Here is a 19909-nt window from a genome sequence, read left to right on the forward strand (position 1 = left end):
AACCATGAAAGAAATAAGCCAGCTGTATTTTTAGGAGACACTGTGACTCTGGCTATTGGGGTTCCCTGGCCCTGAGTTAATAGAATATTTTTTAAGTCATTACAATATTAATTATATTTAATTATTATGTATACAGGCAGGAGACAAAATAACCTAAAATAACATTCTGTAAGACACTTAAAGATAATTATTGAAATAATTTTGACTTAAAGGTTAGAGTAACATACATCACCGATACACTGATTAATATGTTTCATAGTAATTATAAGATTAATCTAACATTCTTACAGTTTTTGAGACTTTTGACTCATTACATTATACGCATTCGTAGGAGTACCCATTTAAAAATATAAGTTACAGTAAATAATTAGATATGTGCATTCATTGCACTCTTACAACAAATTGATTCATCCTTCATAGAACCCCTTTCAATTCATTTTTAAACTGATTAATCATTCTCAAATGGATCATTTTGTGTGAGTTAGAGTGCGACCAATGCCCTTCTAATAATAATGTATATAATTACAAATTAAAACGACTTAAAGAAAATTCAAATGTCTATAGCCTATAATTCCTATCCCTCGAGAATGTATTTTCTTAATCATGCATTGTGCCATTGTAACACACAAATCAATTTCCAAGGACTTACATCCAATCAACATAACGCAGATAGAGAAGATCTTTTCTGAATTGGTGTTAGGTGAGACATTCCCGAAGCCTACGCTGGTCAGGCTGCTAAAGGTGAAGTAAAGAGCAGTCACATACTTGTCTTTGATAGAAGGCCCGGAGGTCTGGTCAGTGTCATTGTAGCTCTTTCCAATCTGATTGGCTAGATTGTCCAACCAGCCAATCTTGTGTTCCATGTACGGACGTTCCACATTGCCAATGGCGTACCAGATGCATGCCAGCCAATGAGCGATGAGTGCAAAGGTGCACATGAGAAGGAACAAAACAGCTGCTCCATACTCCGAGTACCGGTCTAGTTTTCTTGCCACACGAACTAAACGGAGCAATCTTGCTGTCTTCAGAAGTCCGATCAAAGTGGTAGTCTACATGGCAAAGACAATAGAGCTGGAGTGAATGAGTCATTAACGTATTTACTGAAAGCCAAGATCAACAGATGACAAGCAGGATAAACATGCAAACAAAAGCACAAATTACAAAAAGGGGGAGATATTTTAAACTTAATCCTACAATCAAAGATGCATTTGGGCCATAAAATGATGGTCATTAGACTTATGAGGGTGTAACAGCACATGCCAACTAGTCTTTGTTATTGAAGCTAGACACATATTCAATATATTGGGAGAACTGGCACAAATAGCAAAGTTTTAAATTAAACAAAATTCTAAAGTAAAATTAATAGAACCATAATAAGTCCTTAAACTTGTATTGTCATTATTGCTGATTATAAAAAAAGTATCCAGATGTTTTCCACATGTATTGTAGTGTTACTAATAAATAGCTCATTATTATAAAGCATACATAGCTAAAACTATAGTGTAAAAGAAAAAAAAAACTTTTTGGGGAAATTGGAGGCACATGTCCCAAATGAGAACGTATCAACCACAATATATCTTAATGCTTCTTGGTCCTTGGCACAAATAAGTATAATAAAGAAGAAATGGTGATTACAACAATGAGAAAAAAATAGAACCTTTTTCCTCTGAACAGGCCCGTCGCTAGCGGGCAGGCAAACCAAGCAATTGCTTGGGGCCCCGAGCTGGCCCGGGGCCCCGAGCAGAGCCGGTGCTTCCTATAAGGCTGCAGCCGCCTGAGCGCTCTATAGAGAGTGCTCAGATGGCTGCAGCACTCCTCTCTCGTCACCTCCCCTTCCCTGTAGTGTGGCCGAGCTCCTCTTCCTCCTGGCTGTCAGTCCGTCCGGGTACCGCGCGGTACAGGAGATTCAGTTTCCTGTTCCCGGCCGGACTGAAAGGAAGTGTGCACTTCCTGTCAGTCCGGCCGGGAACAGGAAACTGAATCTACTGTACCGCGCGGTACCCGGCTGGACTGACAGCCAGGAGGAAGAGGAGCTCGGCCACGCTACAGGGAAGTGGAGGTAACTGAGAAGAACATGGGGGGGGGGAGTAGTAAAAAGAACAGAGGGAGTGGGGGGTAAAAAAACATAGGGAGGGGGGAGTAAAAAAAACATAGGATGGGGGAGAGGGGGAGTAAAAAAAACATTGGGGGAGTAAAAAAACATGGAGAGGGGGGTAAAAAACATAGGGGGAGTAAAAAAAACATAGGGAGGGGGAGTAAAAAAACATGGGGGGTAAAAAAAAACATAGTGAGGGGGAGGGAGGAGTAAAAAAAACATAGGGAGGGGGAGTAAAAAAAACATGGAGGGGGAGTAAAAAAACATGGAGGGGGAGTAAAAAAACATGGGGAGGGGGGAGTAAAAAACATGGGATGGGGGAGTAAAAAAAACAGGGGGGGAGTAAAAAGAACACAGGGAGGGGGAAGGGGAGTAAGAAGGACACAGTCAGGGGGAGAGAGGAGTAGTAAGAAGAACATAGGGAGGGGGAGAGAGGAGTAATAAGAAGAACATAGGGAGGGGGAGGGGGAGGAGTAAGAAGAACATAGGGGGGGAGGAGTAAGAAGAAAATGGGGGCAGTATGAAGAACATAGGGAGGGGGGAAGGAGTAAGAAAAACACAGGGAGGGGGAGGAGTAAGAAGAACACAGGGAGGGGGAAGGAGTAAGAAAAACACAGGGAGGGGGAGGAGTAAGAAGAACACAGGGAGAGGGGGTGAGGAGATGAGCAGAACACGGAGGGGGGAGGTGAGGAGAAGTGGAGATGAGGAGAACACAGGGAGGGGGGTGAGGAGAAGCGGAGATGAGGAGAACACGGGGGGCGGGGGAGGAAAGACCACTAAGGGGCAGGGCAGAGCTCTAAGGGACGGAAGAGAGAGCCCTAAAGGACAGGGGGCAGGACAGGGAGCTCTTTCACACTACGTGCACAGCAGTTTTAGATAATTTGCACATGTTTGTGAAAACTGAAAAATGTGTGTGTATTTTAAAGGACCACTCTAGTGCCCTGAGGGTGCCCCCACCCTCAGGGACCCCCTCCCGCCCGGCTCTGGAAAGGGGAAAAGGGGTAAAACTTACCTTTTTCCAGCGCTGGGCAGGGAGCTCTCCTCCTCCTCTCCGCCTCCGTTCCACCCCGTCGGCTGAATGCGCACGCGCGGCAAGAGCTGCGCGCGCATTCAGCCAGTCGCATAGGAAAGCATTTACTTTCCTATGGACGCTTGCGTGCTCTCACTGTGATTCTGTTTTACACGGGACTTAACACCTCTTGTTGCACCACATGTCTCCTTTCCACCACATAACATCTCAGCAACAAACAGAATGGTAAGATTCGCAGTGATGATGTCAGATGTTTTTGGACTACATACATTCAAGACTCACAAAAAATATTAAAAGAAAAAAGGTATTAAAAAAAAAACACTTTACATGTTTTGTATCCAAGTGGCAGTTAACCAATAAGTCTATCATCTATCACTTACACTTGAAGTATGAAAATTAACTTAAGTGTCCATGTGCGTCTGATATGTGTGTAGTACAGCATTGTGTGTGTGAATGAGTCAGAAGAGTGTACATGCGTTTGGATGTATGGAGCTTGAGAACTATGCACTTTTTTATGTATAGAAGGGTCATTATAGTTTTGATGGCCCATGTGTGGAAGGGTTTGCGTGGAAGTTGTAATGGAATGTCCATATGTGGTAGTTATAAAGGTGGAGTAAAGCACACATGTGATTCGGGTGTAATGATATTTTAGAGTGAACATGCATCCTTTTGTGGTCAGCGAGGTAGTAACCCTATGCTTTCTAACGAATTCTTGTGGCACCTGGTTTAACTACGAACATCTTGCAAACCTTGTAGCATAATGTTTTTCAAGGGTTTAAGAGTACATGACGGGTAACCTCAAAGGGGAAAGCTTTTTATCTTCAAGTAGATCTAACTACGAAACAATGTTTCTGAGATTGAAGAAGCTAACGGCTGGGTGAACTTCTACCACATACAGATTCAGGTCTGGAGAAATTCTTGTAATAATACATCAAAAAATACTATAGGATGAGCTTCCCTTTATTGTAATCTCATCAACGAGAATTGCCCGAGCCATTTGGTGGGTATTAGTAAGAATAAGAGAAACTTTGGTTTAAAGATCAGTATTCATGAAACATGCATTTTGTTTTGTTTGTGTGCCTTCACCTATAACATTTGTGTGTTTATATATATGACAGAACCACCCTGCAGGGATATTGACTTCAATTTCTCACTGAATAACTAAAGTCATGCTCCCTGGTGCTCCCCCTGTCCTTCACAAGGCATAGCCCCGAAGAGCACCCTCACTCCATCCCACCTGGTGACTGAGCCCTGCAGGGAAAGCCGCGAGTCTTCTAGCAGTCACTCTGGCCAGCCACGTGGAAAACACAGCTAAGATTTTAACCAAGCGGCCATTCATCAGCAGGCAAGAGGGGGTGATCTCTTAGGGGGTATAAGACATGTTGGGGTTATTTGTGTAATTTCGTATATTTTGGGGGATATTTTAATGGTGTCTTTGGTTGTTGTCTGGGGGATAATTAACTTAGCGGTTACTGATTTAGTTATCTCCCAGACTCAGAGGCGCCAGGGTGGGATTTACATTGTTCAAACCATGGACCCCATGTTGGGGTTGTGGTTATAGAAGTGTGCCTTGCGCCCAATAAACCAGTTCTTATTCACCCTTCACTAAGTCTTGGCTAGTGTTTGGGTGAGACAGCTATAACAACTGTAATCACTCCAGTTATCCAGCACTAAAAGAGAGAGACCCTTGATAAAGACACTCAAGTTGAGTGTTGAGCTCCGTCACAAAACATATCTGTGTGTTTGCAAGTTAAGATGTTTTGACAAAGTGACATTGTGTGCACAGAAATGCATATTTTGGAGAGCATCTCAAAATGTTTTGGTCTAAAAAGTGGTCTAAAGTACTAAGAGTGGAGCAGTCACCATGGGAACCAGTGGAACCAGCAGACACATTCTATTGGTGACTCCTCCCCTTTCACATTTTGCATTTTTTTTTAGAACAGAACACTATGACAAATCTCCCCCAAAATGTATTATTAAGAGCATGCATTATTTATATTTATTTTAAAATGTTTGAACATGGGCAGAAAATACACCGGTTTATTTACTAAACTGAGAATGCAAAGTGAATTTCAAATTAAAGGGACGCTACCGTCACAAAAACAACTAAAGCTTAATGTGGTTGTTTGGTGAGTATAGTCAGTCCCTGCAGTCTTTTTGCAGTGAACACTGTCTTTTCAGAGAAAAGGCAGTGTTTACATTACAGCTTAGGGACACCTCCAGTGGTCACTCCTCAGATGGCTACTAGAGGTGCCTCCTGGGGCAGTGCTGCACAGTGTTAGTGACATTCCATGTCTCCACCCTCTGCATGGAGACACTGAACTTTCCTTATAGAGATGCATTGATTCAATGTATCTCTGTGAGAAGATGCTGATTGGCCAGGGTGGTGTTTGGCTCCACCCTAGTCTGCTTCCTTGACTGAGATCATCAGAATTGACAATCTTTTCTGATGATGTCAGCCAAGTAGGCAGATCAGAGACACAGCCAGCACCAGCAGACTGGAATAATCGTAAGATTTTACTATATTTAGCATGTCAGGGGGGGAGGGGGGCAGAAGGGCTAGATAGTGTTTTAACACTAAAAGATCAGGAATACATGTTAGGGATACTGACTTTCTAGTGTTCCTTTAAGACCAAAGTAGTCAAACTGGAGACATATCTGATTTAGATAATTTTTTCAGTTCAGTTATTTTTACCTTGAATTTGAAAATCACTTTGAACTCACAATGAATTCACACTTTAGTAAATAACTGAATGTTGCACAATATTTGTAACAAGAATTAGCATTATCTATTTCCCAAACAACTTTTTTTTTTTTTTTTTTTTTTTAAAGAATAACAATTATATTAAGAATAGATAATTCCATTACCTTAGCACAGTTTCCTCTGTTTATCAATTGTCATTAGTGTAGAGCAAGCATGTCAAACTCGCTGGTGAGCCGCGAGTACATGCTGACGTTATAGCAGAGTAGGCACCTGCTTTCCCCACATTGCAGGTGCCTACTCTGCTAAAACCTACCCAGCTGGGGAGGCGGGCCAGCAAGGGAGCTCAGTGTTCCTGCTCCTTACTGCTCCCTCGCGCGCGTCGTCTGTAGTGAAGCAGGGCGCTGGAATATGACGTCATATTCTGGCACCCGGCATCACTAAACCGCACAAGATAGCAATAAAGAGCAGATAGAAGGACCCCAGGGAGATGCCCCACATCAGCTCCAAAAGGTAGGGAGCACTAAAGTAAAGTATGTGTGTGAAAGAATGTGTAAGTGTGTGTGTGTGTGTCTGTCAGTGAGTGTCTGTCAATGTGTGTGTGTGTGTCTGTCTGTCTGTCAGTGAGTGTGTGTCTGTCTATGAGTGTCTGTATGTGTTTTTGTTTGTGTGTGTCTGTCTGTCAGTGAGTGTGTCTGCCTGTGTGTGTGTGTCTGTCAGTGAGTGTGTCTGTCTGTGTGTCTGTCTGTGAGCGTGTCTGTCTGTGTGTCTGTCTGTGTGTGTGTATGTGTGTGTCTGACAGTGTGTCTGTCTGTGAGTGTGTGTTTGTGTGTCTGTGAGTGTGTCTGTGTGTGTGTATCTGTCAGTGAGTGTGTGTGTCTGTCAGTGTGTGTGTGTGTCAGTGAGTGTGTGGGTCAGTGTTGCATTGGCTGCGACTGGACAGTGGAGTGCATCAAGGCACGCAATGCAACGTCACATTCCGACGTGACATCAACGTGCTCCACCTTCACAGGGTTTCAAAAAGTAGCGGGAGGATCAGATTTGGCACAGGGTGCGGACGGCGCCATTTGGGGTATACCAGAGGCCGGACTCCGGAGTCGCATTCTGGCAGCAGCAATGTGAGTGGAGTCTGCTTGTTGGCTAGAGGGGGGTGCTGGGATTTAGTAGAGGGGGAGGACTGGGATTTAGAATATGGGGGGGACTGGGATTTAATATATGGGGGGGACTGCGATTTAGTAGAGGGGGAGGACTGGGGTTTAGTATATGGGGGGACTGGGATTTAGTAGAGGGGAAGGACTGGGGTTTAGTATATGGGGGACTGGGATTTAGTAGAGGGGGGACTGGGATTTAGTATAGGGGGCTGTGGTTTAGTAGAGGAGGATGTTGGGAGGTTTTAATAGTGTAATTTTTAAAATAAACCTAAGTTTCTATGAAAATTTAAGATTAGTTTTTTTTGCGGCCCACATAAACTTAAACCTTGTTTATGTGGCCCGTGCTAGACTTTGAGTTTTATATGCTTGCTGTAGAGATTTTGGTTATGTGATCGTAACACAAGATCCATTATGTGTGGATGCAATCCTTATATTAATGTGGTTGCCTATGGGTTTTGACTATAGTGTTAGTGAAGTTATCTGTGAATTGGAATTGGTAATTTAGGAAAGGCCTCTTACCTCATCTGATCCTGTCCGGTAAATAAGAAGGTCAAAGGGTATAGCTGCCACCATATCTATAAGGAACCAGCCCTTGAAGTAGTGGATAGCTATCTTGCCGGGATGGCTGACCACCTCATCATTGGTATTGACATAGGTGGTACGGAAGTTAATGATTATGTCTACAATGAACATAATGTCCACAATCAGGTCCACGATGTTGAGGGGGTTGCAAGAGTATCCACATTCCCAGTTCCTTTCCTCCTCCTGATCGTTCAGTAGGAAAGCAGCTGAATATGGGGTAAAGACAGCTGTGTAGATGACCAGCAACAGGATCAGCCAGTCCCACACTGCTTTGAATGGGCTGTAATGGAGGATGGTCCATCGGTGAATCCGCGGGGCCTGCAGCTTGTATTCTGGCAAAACGTCTGCCCCAAGGGAAAGGACCTGCAGATGATATGAGGTAATTAAAAATGTTGCATGGTCAATTACTCTGTGCCAAAGTACCACCTAATAACAGTTGCACATGGAACTGACTCTATATTCTCATATATTTCTTAATCTCTTAAGGTTTAGGTCCCCAAATACTGAGGCTTAAACCCAAAGGCATAACTAGAAACCACTGGACCCCAGTGTGAAAATTGCCCTGCCTCCCCCATGTGTCTCATTCTCCCCCCAGCTACTCCATGTTTCTTATTCCCTCACCTCCAATCCCTTAATGTGTCTTATTAATTTCCTTCCCACCAGCCCCTCAATGTGTCTCATTCCCACCCCAGGCCCCCATGAGTCTCATTACCTCCCTCCCAGCCCCTCCACGTGTCTCATTGCCTCCCAACCCCTCCATGTGTCTCATTTCCACCCAAAGCCCCTCCATGTGTCTCATTTCTTCTCCTCCATGTGTCTCATTTCCTCACCCCCAGCCCCTCCATGTGTCCCATTTTCCCAGCCCCTCCATGTGTCTCATTTCTTCTACTCTCTCTATCACATTTCCTCCCCCCTCAGCACCTCGACGTGTCTCATTCCATCCTCCCCCCAATCTCTCCATGTATCCCATTCCCTCCATCCAGCCCTTCCATTTGTCTCTCCATCCTCCCCTCCTGTACCTGATTACTGCCTCGGTACCCATTGACAGGAAGTGTTCTCTCAGTAAGCACTTCCTGTCAGATTGCTCAGCCATGCTGCATACAGCGGCAGTAGGGGAGTAGCTCAGCACAGAGCTCCCCTCCTGCTGGCAGCCCTGCAACAGAGGGCCCTGGGCTGATGAGGCTGTACACTGGCCCTGAAGGTAGGCCAGCAGCCCATGGTCGCAGGGGCTGCATCTGTGGTCGGCCCCCCTGGAGTGATGGGCACAATTGCAGCAGCGACCATGGTATGTACACCACTGGTTAAACCTACAAAGCTGTATACTGCCTGTCCCACCCAAGATTGGAAAATTTGCACTTCATCGTGATCATGTCACCAAACATTTCATGGTAAATGTAATGGTCTCATATCTCCATACTGCCTATTTAATTATTTAGTGGGAGAAAAGTGGCCTATGCCTCAAAGCTTCATATTGAGTATTATTCCCATAGTGGGAAATAAAGGCTCTGCATGTCAGAGTGCCATTATGTAAATGTCATCCAGCAGCAGGAGATACGTTTCTATGTGCCATAGCTCCATATTGTCCATGTCACCCATGGATGAGAGATGAAGGATGTATGTCCTATAGGGTGATACTGCTCATGTCTGCCTGTAATGGAAGAACAAAGCTCTGTGTTCAATACAACTGTCAACCTACAGTGGAAAATAATAGCTATGCATGCCATAATGCAATACTTCCTATTTCTCTGTGTGATGGCAAATAAAGGTCCTTTGTCCCATAGCACTATATTGTGAATGTCACTTTATAGGAGAAGATAACTACTCAATTAGATCTTCATATTAATTATGTCAAACTATAAATTGAGAGATAAAATCCCAGAGTTCAAGAACTCAGTATTGTTGATATCATACTAGGATGGAAATAATGGTTTATGTTTTATATCTCCAAAATGAAAATGCCACCACGTAGCTGTAGAGTAAGGATCCATGAAGAGGAGCTTATGGTGTCAACATATTGTGTATTGTAATTTTTTTTTCTTTATTTACTTGGTCCATTAATGATTTTAGGGTCTATAAATTCATCTTACCCAAGTAAATGTACCAAAAACAAAGGGCTTTTTTCATGGAGCTTGTAACGGAGCTCCTATACTCATACTAAGTATCTCCGCCAAGTATCTCTTCCCCGCTGGATGAGATCAGCTAGAGTGATTATCACTCAAGCCCGAAGCATCAGCCGAAGGCTTGATGAAGAGTAAACCAGACACTCTTTATTCAACAACTCACATATTTTTACAGGTATTCTCAATAGGGTGTCATCAACCAAACAATATTGGTGTCTGGGACATAGCTCATATAAAGGCAGGATAATTTAATAAGTTAGTAGAAACCAAGACACCTTAAACAGTGTCTCAAAAACAGAGACTTTCCCATTTGTTATTCCCAAGAGCTATACATCCCCCTGAGAGCTCTGATTTAGAGATGCACGCTGTCCAAAAAGAACTCAGATAAGAAGTGTCTTGTCCGAGTAATCACCAGTTGAAGTTTGACTGGGCCTTGACCATTCTCCGATACGACCCAGAGTTCCAGACTGTTTGCTACCAAGTAGAAGCCCCATAAAAGTGATCTCCTTCAAGTCTTTGGTGTCACTGAATGCTTCATCGCCTAGTGGACCTCCCTTCCAAAGAGTTCTAAGGTTGCTAGTCCTGAGACAGAGCGATACCCTCTTGAAGTTTCACATCGGTATTCTTCCGATCCAGTGTACAGTTTAATGATGTTTCTGGATACCTCCCAGTCGAGCACTCTGTGCTCCATTCAGCCTCAAGGAGTGTCCTGAAAGTCTGTTTGGGCTAGTTGGGCCAAAGGTTAAGGCTCCCTTATGTCCTGTAAAGTCTTGGAACAGCATGGAGGAGCAAATATGGTTGTCAGGATCCTATCCTGACAACTAAGTTTACGTTTGTTTATTCCTGTTTCTTTAATAACTAGTTCCAGCTCTGCATCACTAGTGGCCTCCCTAACCACTAACCTTGGATTTCACCTTCGTCATCCTCACCTGCCTGGACTAATCAAGAAACTACAAAAGGCTACACCCAACTTACCACATGGTTTTACAATGAAGTTGATGCTCATCCTGAAAGACTTCAGTTCCTGGCTCCTGTAAATGTTCCTGTGGACCTACACTTCTATCCTGCTAACCAGCTTGATACCAACCTGTTCCAAACCAGCCTAACCTACAATTCTACTCTGCTAACCAGCTTGATATCAACCTGTTCCAAACCAGCCTTACCTACAATTCAACTCTGCATTATCCTGCCAATCAGCTTTATACCAACCTGTTCCAAACCAGCCTAACCTACACTTCTACTCTGCATTATCCTGCCAATCAGCTTTATACCAACCTGTTCCAAACCAGCCTAACCTAAACTTTTAGTCTGCTTTATCCTGCCAATCAGATTTACACCAACCTGCATAACACCAATCTGGACTTTGCCTCTAATATTGCAAGGTGTTATTTCCATACTCTATCAGTACTCCTTCCAAGAGGGGGCTGATTCACTAAAGTCTTTTTTTTTTCTATTTTCCTGAAACCTTGTTGTTCCGTTCTGTTCTATTCTTTTATACCTGTCCCTCTATCTTCAACCTATATCTTCATCTATAGGTTCTCTTATTATCTGTATAGGGCATATTGCCTAAACCTTTGTTTCTCTTATTTTCCTTCTCCCTATTATTTCATTTATAAGATATCCTGCTCTTTTATAATATGTCCAAACTCACCAATAAAGCCTCGGATGTTAACACTGGCCAAAATCTCTTACCTGACCTGCTCAAGATCATGACAATGGTGACAAAAGTTCTGTTTTGGACGAGGTAACATGGAGTCCAGCATCAGTTGTTAATGTGACCGAATCAATCCGTCCCATAGTTAAAGGACCACTCTAGGCACCCAGACCACTTCAGCTTAATGAAGTGGTCTGGGTGCCAGGTCCAGCTAGGGTTAACTAATTGTTTTATAAACATAGCAGTTTCAGAGAAACTGCTATGTTTATCAATTAGTTAAGCCTTCCCCCAAAGCCTCTAGCGGCTGTCTCACTGACAGCCGCTAGAGGCGCTTGCGTGATTCTCACTGTGAAAATCACAGTGAGAGCACGCAAGCGTCCATAGGAAAGCATTATGAATGCTTTCCTATGTGACCGGCTGAATGCGCGCGCAGCTCTTGCCGCGCGTGCGCATTCAGCCGACGGGGAGGAACGGAGGCGGAGAGGAGGAGGAGAGCTCCCCGCCCAGCGCTGGAAAAAGGTAAGTTTTACCCCTTTTCCCCTTTCCAGAGCCGGGCGGGAGGGGGTCCCTGAGGGTGGGGGCACCCTCAGGGCACTCTAGTGCCTGGAAAACGAGTAAGCTTTCGTGGCACTAGAGTGGTCCTTTAATACAGAGTACCCATTAGATTAAGACTTGTGGCCATACAACCTCTGTTATTGCTCTGATTTATCTACATGAGATCTGTCAACCTGTGAGATAAAACCTTTTCATTATTTAATTCTTACTATCTAAATGGCAGGTACTAACTACGACTTCAACAAAATACTGTCTTTGTGTTGTCTTAACAAATCCTTATTACTTTCACATTTGTATTATTCATTAGAATATGGGCCCTCACCCCTACCATTTTGATAAGAGCTCAATCGCCTCCTTTGGCGCTGGACAAAGAGATGCTAATTCCTATGGACACAGAGCACAAGTTTTCAAAGGTCACTGGAAAGGCAAATTGATGCTAATTAGGCCCAATCAATGAGTAGGCCAGCGGAGAACACAAAATAAGCCAGCCAGGCAGAAGAGTTGAGCCTGAGGCCTGCGTTTAACCCCTATTCACCCTTGAACCTTAGAGAAGGATGAAATTGGTTTAACTGCTATTGATGTCGATGAAAAAGTACTACATTATAAACAACAATATCCTGTTATATACTGCACAACTCAAACAGATAAAGTGTATATTATGCTATGATCACGATGGTGTTATTATTAAGTTACCTTTAATTCATCCTGAGCTGGCAATGGTATTGATAATCCAATTCACTCATTTAATGCACAGCAAAATAATATAAAGTTCTACAAAGTGTCATTCAACAGTTACTAGCAGTTACAAAGTGTCAAAGCATCAAATAATTGTAATATCAATCTACATTTTCCATATTATGTCTATAGACATCCATGCTAGTGTGAAGATTTTTGGGGGCCATTTCCCTATATTATGAGTAAAATGCGTTGGAAAATGTTTTTACCCTCTGTATACACACTGCGTTTGTTCTCCGTGCACTGATGGATACAGATGGATGCATTAGTGAATTATTCATTCTGACAGATATGTCTGTGTTTGGTTATTCACTCATGCTCAAAGAGAAATAGCCAGAAATATGTTCAGTAACAGAGTGCCGTAATTGGTACAACATAAACAAAAAAAAAACTGAAAAATTATCTTTTGCAAATGGCGATACCGATAAACAAATATACCTATCATCTGTCCTATAAAGCAACATTTTATGTTAGGAACCTAATGAAAGCAGACACACAATCAGACATTATTATACTAACTGAAATTAAATAATCTTGTGATAAAGAGACTATGAATGTAAAACTACATTTGACATCAAGCAAGTCCTGAGGATTCACTGCAGATGGGAAATATAAAGCTTTTGTAGAACAAGTTGATTCTATTAAGCCTCGATAATTATCCATTGGTGACAAAATAAATAATTCTAAAGGATGGTGTTTAAGTTCTAAAAGGTTTAGGATATCAGTTAGAAGTGTATAGGTGTAAGGGGGGATATTTCAGTACTTACCTCTCACACCCACAGGTAGGTTGATCGAGCTGGCAGCTACAGATCACAGGCTCAGAGGATGAAATGGCTTCATGGGTTATCACTATCCAAGAGATGCTTCAATGACTTTATGAGTTTTACAACACCTCCCAAACCAGATGATGTGGGAACCCCTCCTACCAGCTCAATATAGCTCTGTTGTCATACTCACCCATGCATATATGAAAAGAAGCAGGCAGATGAACCTCTGAATGACTGAAGAGATATAAAGGATTGTAACAGTGACTGCCTGACAATGAATTATTTATACAATTGTCTGAGAAGCAAGACACTGTCCACGGTCCACTCCGAGCTCCACCAACACATCAGTGGTGAGCAAGCAGTGCGTTTATGGAAGAGTGAGAGATTATTACCACCATTGGATGTGTTTTAACAGTTGATTGTGTACACGTCAGTGTATGTGTGATGCTTTCGTAGGGTCCTATGGTTTACTTAGCCCATTCTCATTCACTTACCAGCTTCAGCTGTATTATCAGCGTTGTTTTTTTTTTTTTTGTACATGTACTTGTGAAACTCAAATTCACAGCTCTGCCTTGTATGCCATCACGCTGCTAGACGCAGAGTCCTAACTCCCGTTGCATGTCATATCTCTCCCTTAAAACACTCTCTCGTATCTCTGCTCATGCTTCATTCTTTCCCTAATTTTGTCACTTGTGGCCTTCTAATACGTGAAAATTAGATTCACAGATGCAATAGAAGGTGATAAGTTAAACATTTCAGACCTCTGTTTTAATTTCGATTTCATCTTCAGGCCCTAACCTTAACCCATTAGGGAGCAAGGATTTTGTAAGCCAACTGCAACTTCAAAATTGGCAACATTATGAACGGTATTGTAATGATGTTGCACTTTTATGAATACGGCTCCATTACAGCTTTGATCCAACCTCACCTCAACATTCCATTCCTGATCTGAATGGTTTGAATGGACATATCATATTCCCAAGGCCCCATTCAACTGCCCACAGCAAATGATTTACTGTAGCAACACTGCCTGCCCCGTATAACAGAGACTCCTTTTACACTAGGAAGAGTGTTTTTAAAATTTTTAATAAATGTTATATTGATAATAACAGAGATCCCAGGATATTCTCGTAAGCTACCAACAAGATAAATGTACCTTGCCTGCTTAAATAGTTTGATATTATTATTACTAAATATGAAGAATTGGTCACCAAGCTAAATTCATGCACATAATTTGCATCCCTACCACAACAAAATCAGAATATTTTAGCATGATGCATTTTATCATGATGTCATGTTTTCTAATCAAAAATAACTGTTTAAGGTTTTGTGGCCAATGGCACTACAACCACAAGCCACTGCATAAAATGTATCCTGCCACGTTACCAATGTCTTGTTGTTCAGTGCCTACATGGCCACTGGATCAATAGCGCCACGGCGATCGCAATAGCTGCAGACAGGTGAGTCATGCTTCTCAGTTGATCTCGCAGTGAACTAAGATTCTTAAGGCATGCTTAGAAACTAATCTTCCTTGTACAACCGCAGATGTCATGAATTTGTGCATCTTTTGATATTCTAATTTAACTAATTACCCAGGACATACTTGAAAACGAGAGAAATCTCAATGTACCCATCCTGGAAAAATATTTTATAAATAAATAAATAATGATGGCTTGTTCTTACCACAGAGAAGCTCACGGTATTTTGATACATTATTCACTGAAGTGAAACGTGCAGAGAATTTAAAGTGATTTCAAAGTGGATTTAAAAGTGCTAAAAATGAAAACGAATTTAATTTGAAGAATTTTTCTAACTTGGTTATTTTGACCTCGATTTTTAAATATTTGATTCCTGGCAATTCTTTAGTAGATAACCCTGTTTACTGTCCTTTGATATATATTTAATGAATATGAAAGCAACACATTTATATGTTTTACTAGCTGGTGACTAGCGCAGGTGATTGGCTATCTTATCCCCTTTGCTCCTCCATGATTGGTCAATATTTTAAAGGTCCAAATTGGATTTCTTATAATTGTTAATGATATTTCATGGCTCTTTTCAATGTATAAATAATCATAAAATGCTCATTAAACTGAGTACCACTTTAACTCTTGTATTGTAGACTCATTTATATGTGCATGTGAATCTAATGAGTAGTATCTAAATTAGTGGCACAATCGATATCTTAGGTACAGGAGGAAGTTCTATTGGAAATCCTAACAAAGGCTACTGTTAAAATACCACTGTCAATCCAAGGTAGGCTGGTCATCAAAATAATGGGATATTGTAATGCTAAGTAGACAGTGCCTGAGAGGAAGCACTAGAGGGAGCTAGTGTAATTGGAAATTTTAAAGGACATGAGAAAAATAACCAAATGACTCTTTCATGCCTGAAATCAGTAAGCCTGTAAACAGCATTCTGGGAATTAGCTCAAAATATAAACATTTAAAACAGGCTTCCCTAAACTCCGGCCCTCCAGATGTTGCTGAACTACAACTCCCATGATTCTAAGAATGAAATAGATAGGCTGAGAATCATGGGAGTTGTAGTTCAGCAACATCGGTAGGGCCAGAGTTTGGGGAAGCCTGATTTAAAAGATTGTTAGTGACTTGCACTGTTTTGAAAAAATCGAAAGACACAGGAAGTGTTTATGGACGGCTGTGCAAGTCACATGCAGGGAGGTGTGACTAGGGTTCATAAACAAAGGGATTTAACTCCTAAATGGCAGAGGATTGAGCAGTGAGGCTGCAGGGGCATGTTCTATACACCAAAACTGCTTCATTAAGCTAAAGTTGTTTAGGTGACTATAGTGTCCCTTTAATGTATAGTCATTCCCTTCAGGCAGATAAATTTCCTTATAAAGATGCATTGGTTTAATGCGCCTCTATGAGGAGATGCTGATTGGCTCCTTCTGCCTTCTTGCCGATTTCAGCCAATCCATTGGCAGGATTGGGTTGGCTAAAAATCATAAATTCTGATGAAGTCACCAAGGAGGTAGATTGGGGACAGACCAGCACAGAGCTGAAAATAAGGTGAGTTTTTCATTTTAAGGGAGATGGGACACACACACACACAAACCACCTAAATTATGGTTTCAGCACTACAAGGGCAGAAATACACATTTGTGTTCCTGACTGTATAGTGTTCCTTTAATATAATAGTATAGAGGTGCTATAAACATATTTCAAATTATGAACCAGTAAATATATGATTGTATCTGGATTAGGAAATGGTTAAACAATGATCAATCAAAAAAAACAAACTTTTCCAAGCAAAATTTATTTAAGAAACTGAGAGCCAATGTTACTTATATGTGCTTATAGTCCACATTCTCAATAAAACAAAAATAAACAGAAGATATGAGAACAGGAAGAAAGGACCAAACCTTACCTGCGTCACTTTTTCTGTGACATTCTGAGTTCTCTCAAAGGCGTTGCTTGGGGCCACAATTTCAATCTCGGTGGTGGAGGCCGAGCGATGTTTCTCTAAGTTAAACTCCACAAAGTTCAGCGTGAATTGTGGGATCTGACTAATGGTTCGATATCGCATGAGGTCGGACTCTGTGGTAGAATTTAGGAAACCAGGCTTCAGTTTTGACCTGTCTGCTGGAAGGTGGCGGATAAGGGTAGCATTTTATCAGCATAGCAATTAAACATGAGAAAAAAAAAACCCACAATCAATGAATATACATGCATGACGTGAATATACACCCTGTGTCCATGCACATACGTTACACACACAACATACACTACTTATGGATCTCTGTTTGTCCTTTTATGTAAGATGGTACTATGGTATGATGGTATGTGTTGGACCCTAGAATTTATTACACTTCTTTAAATTACCAAACAGTTTTAATTTTTTTTAAATTCGCATCCCATGTCCTGGGGTACTTTGGATGAAGTACCTGAACGCCCCAGCACTCTCATGGAATTTTTAATGCAGGGTCTGACACATGCGCAGAGCATACCTGGAAAGCAGTGATTGACAATGTCATGCCAGACATGCATATAGTGCAAAGGTAAGTGTGTTTTTGAATGCTTGTTCACTTTACATAGAAACAGAGAATGTGACGGCAGATTAGAATCATTCGGCCCATCTAGTCTGCCCAATTTTCTAAATACTCTAATTAGTCCCTGGCCTTAACTTATAGTTAGGATAGCCTTATGCCTATCCCACGCATGCTTAAACTCCTTCACTGTGTTAACCTCTACCACTTCAGCTGGAAGGCTATTCCATGCATCCACTACCCTCTCAGTAAAGTTATACTTCCTGATATTTTTAAACCTTTGTCCCTCTAATTTAAGACAATGTCCTCATGCTGTGGTAGTTTTTCCTCTTTTAAATATACTCTCCTCCCTTACTATGTTGATTCTCTTTATATGTTTACACAACTTACCTCCAGTAAGTGTTTCCATAGCATCTACCAGGATCACGGATGGATTAAGATCCCATGGTGCCCTAGGTGGGTTACCAGTTTGCCATCCCCTTCATTCTTAACATAGGGATGGCTTATGGTTCCAAGAAAATTCATGGTTCAGGGCCCCTGTCAAACCCTAGGTTAATCCTGCTTTTACCGAGGTGAGTGAATTAGGAGCTGTCACGTTCAGAGAACTGATAGTTCCACTTTAGAATTCATTGACATCTAATACCACGAACAACCAATGGAAAATAACTTAATCCATCTTGTCCTTAATCCATTTGCATCACAGGACCAGGTGTGCCATTTGTGCCTTGAAGGTTGGCGACCTCTATCCGATGTGAATAATATATTATGCCAGATATAGTGTGGGCTATTGATAAAGAGTTTGAAAGGTGGAGCATTCAGCATGAATATTAGAATTAATTCCATACATTTATTCATCAGTCTGCTTTGAAGCAAGCTTTTTACATTGTATTTTGAGTAAAACTTGTTTAACGTTTTACTCTATTTCCTCTCCATCCTGTTCTTTTATCATTCTTCATTCTTCTGTATTACATCATCCCTCATAGCCTCTAATCTGTCTCTATCTGAGACCAGTCTTCTATCCTCTGAACTCTGAAGTGTGAGTATAAATATATACACACACACTTTCTTACCCCTTTGGGTGATATTGTGTTTTTCTCATTCTCGGGTCCTCTACCAGAGGCCTGAGCATCTGAGGGTTCTGTTCTGTGTCTTTGCTGTTCCTAGACACTCTTCTGGACAGCCAACTCAGATGTCCCACCTGGAATTTGCTAAAGCAGGGGGTCACAGCTCCGGGTGCTCCTATCACAACTAAGCCTACTACTGCCTTCAGTTTCCACATCCTTTCTAGTTCTTCTTTCAATCCTTGATATTTGTCCATCTTCTCATGTTCCTTATTTCTGATGTTATAGTCACTGGGTATTGCCACATCCACCACGACTGCAGTCTTCTGTTCCTTGTCTACCACCACGATGTCAGGTTTGTTGGTCAGTATTTGCTTGTCTGTCTGGATCTGTACCTCCCACAAGATTTTAGCTCTGTCAATCTCAACTACCCTTTGTAGTATTCAATTAGTCAATTAGACTCAGACAGGTCCAATCCATAGGCTGTTCAGATATTTTGATAATCAATCCCAGCAATTTGGTTGAGCCTCTCATTGTATGCTGTCCCTGCTAACATTTATGGACATTGCCAGTGATGCAGGACACATCACTAATGATGCCTCCTCTGGAATTCACCCACCCGTTCCAATTTTGTTTCTCCTGATTGTTAGGAGGTATGCTTTAGACATGCCTCCAATGACAAAAAAAAATGCATACATAAATTAATACATATTTTCATTGGTGTTAAAACATAAAACCGTGATTCTTACTTTTGTATCTTTGTCTTTGGGCAGTTGAGTGTCCATTTAAACATCTCTGAAGATTATACCAATAAATCAAACATTGAAAATCACCTATAACTTGTGTTATTATTTTTTAAAAGTGATGCTCAGCTGTTTTTTTAATGTATATTAGTTGTTTAGCAATTCATCTTGGTCAAGGCACAGCCAGGGCACAGCATGCAAATGAGGAGAGGATATATGCAATGGCACAAAATGGCAACTTTTAGAACACTGATTGAAAGGAAACCAAGATGGAGAAGCCCAGTTCCCAGATAAAAGTGTGGATTTCGAAATTGAATTATAATTTTTCAAACACACATTTGATAAATATAGAGGATAGATATACAAAATATAAAAAATTCTAGTAAGTGACAGTTCCCCTTTAAAATAACTAAATAAAATAGAAAATATTGGGCCATAAATATTTGGTTGGCTTCAGAACATATTTTATCTGCCATTGGTATTTTTAGAGACATTTCTAAAGTTACTAACCATGGCTTCCTTTTATTTTTTTATTTTCTTTTGGACACCAAAGAAGATGAAACGGATTTAGGCACTAAACAGCAAATTTAAGTGAGCCAAAAAGCGTATTACATAATTAAGACCAAAATAGCTGATTCCGAATAATTCTCCAACTCAGTTAATAGTCACAGTTTAGCTATTTTAGACTGAATTTTATCATTCTTTT

At 41.4% G+C, this 19909-nt stretch overlaps 1 protein-coding gene across 1 annotated transcript in view; it reads right to left on the reverse strand.

Annotated features, from left to right (window-relative positions):
• KCNH6 (potassium voltage-gated channel subfamily H member 6) overlaps positions 1-19909 on the reverse strand; it is a 200423-nt gene that overhangs the window by 38900 nt on the left and 141614 nt on the right. The window contains exons 4-6 of the mRNA XM_063459354.1: positions 16781-16950; positions 7497-7922; positions 650-1049 (exon numbers count right to left, since the gene is read on the reverse strand). Coding sequence (XP_063315424.1) covers positions 650-1049; positions 7497-7922; positions 16781-16950 — 996 coding nt within the window. The remainder of the gene's footprint in view (positions 1-649; positions 1050-7496; positions 7923-16780; positions 16951-19909) is intronic.

Source organism: Pelobates fuscus, chromosome 6 (genome assembly GCF_036172605.1).
Source record: "Pelobates fuscus isolate aPelFus1 chromosome 6, aPelFus1.pri, whole genome shotgun sequence".
In the NCBI taxonomy this organism is placed as follows: Eukaryota; Metazoa; Chordata; class Amphibia; order Anura; family Pelobatidae; genus Pelobates; species Pelobates fuscus.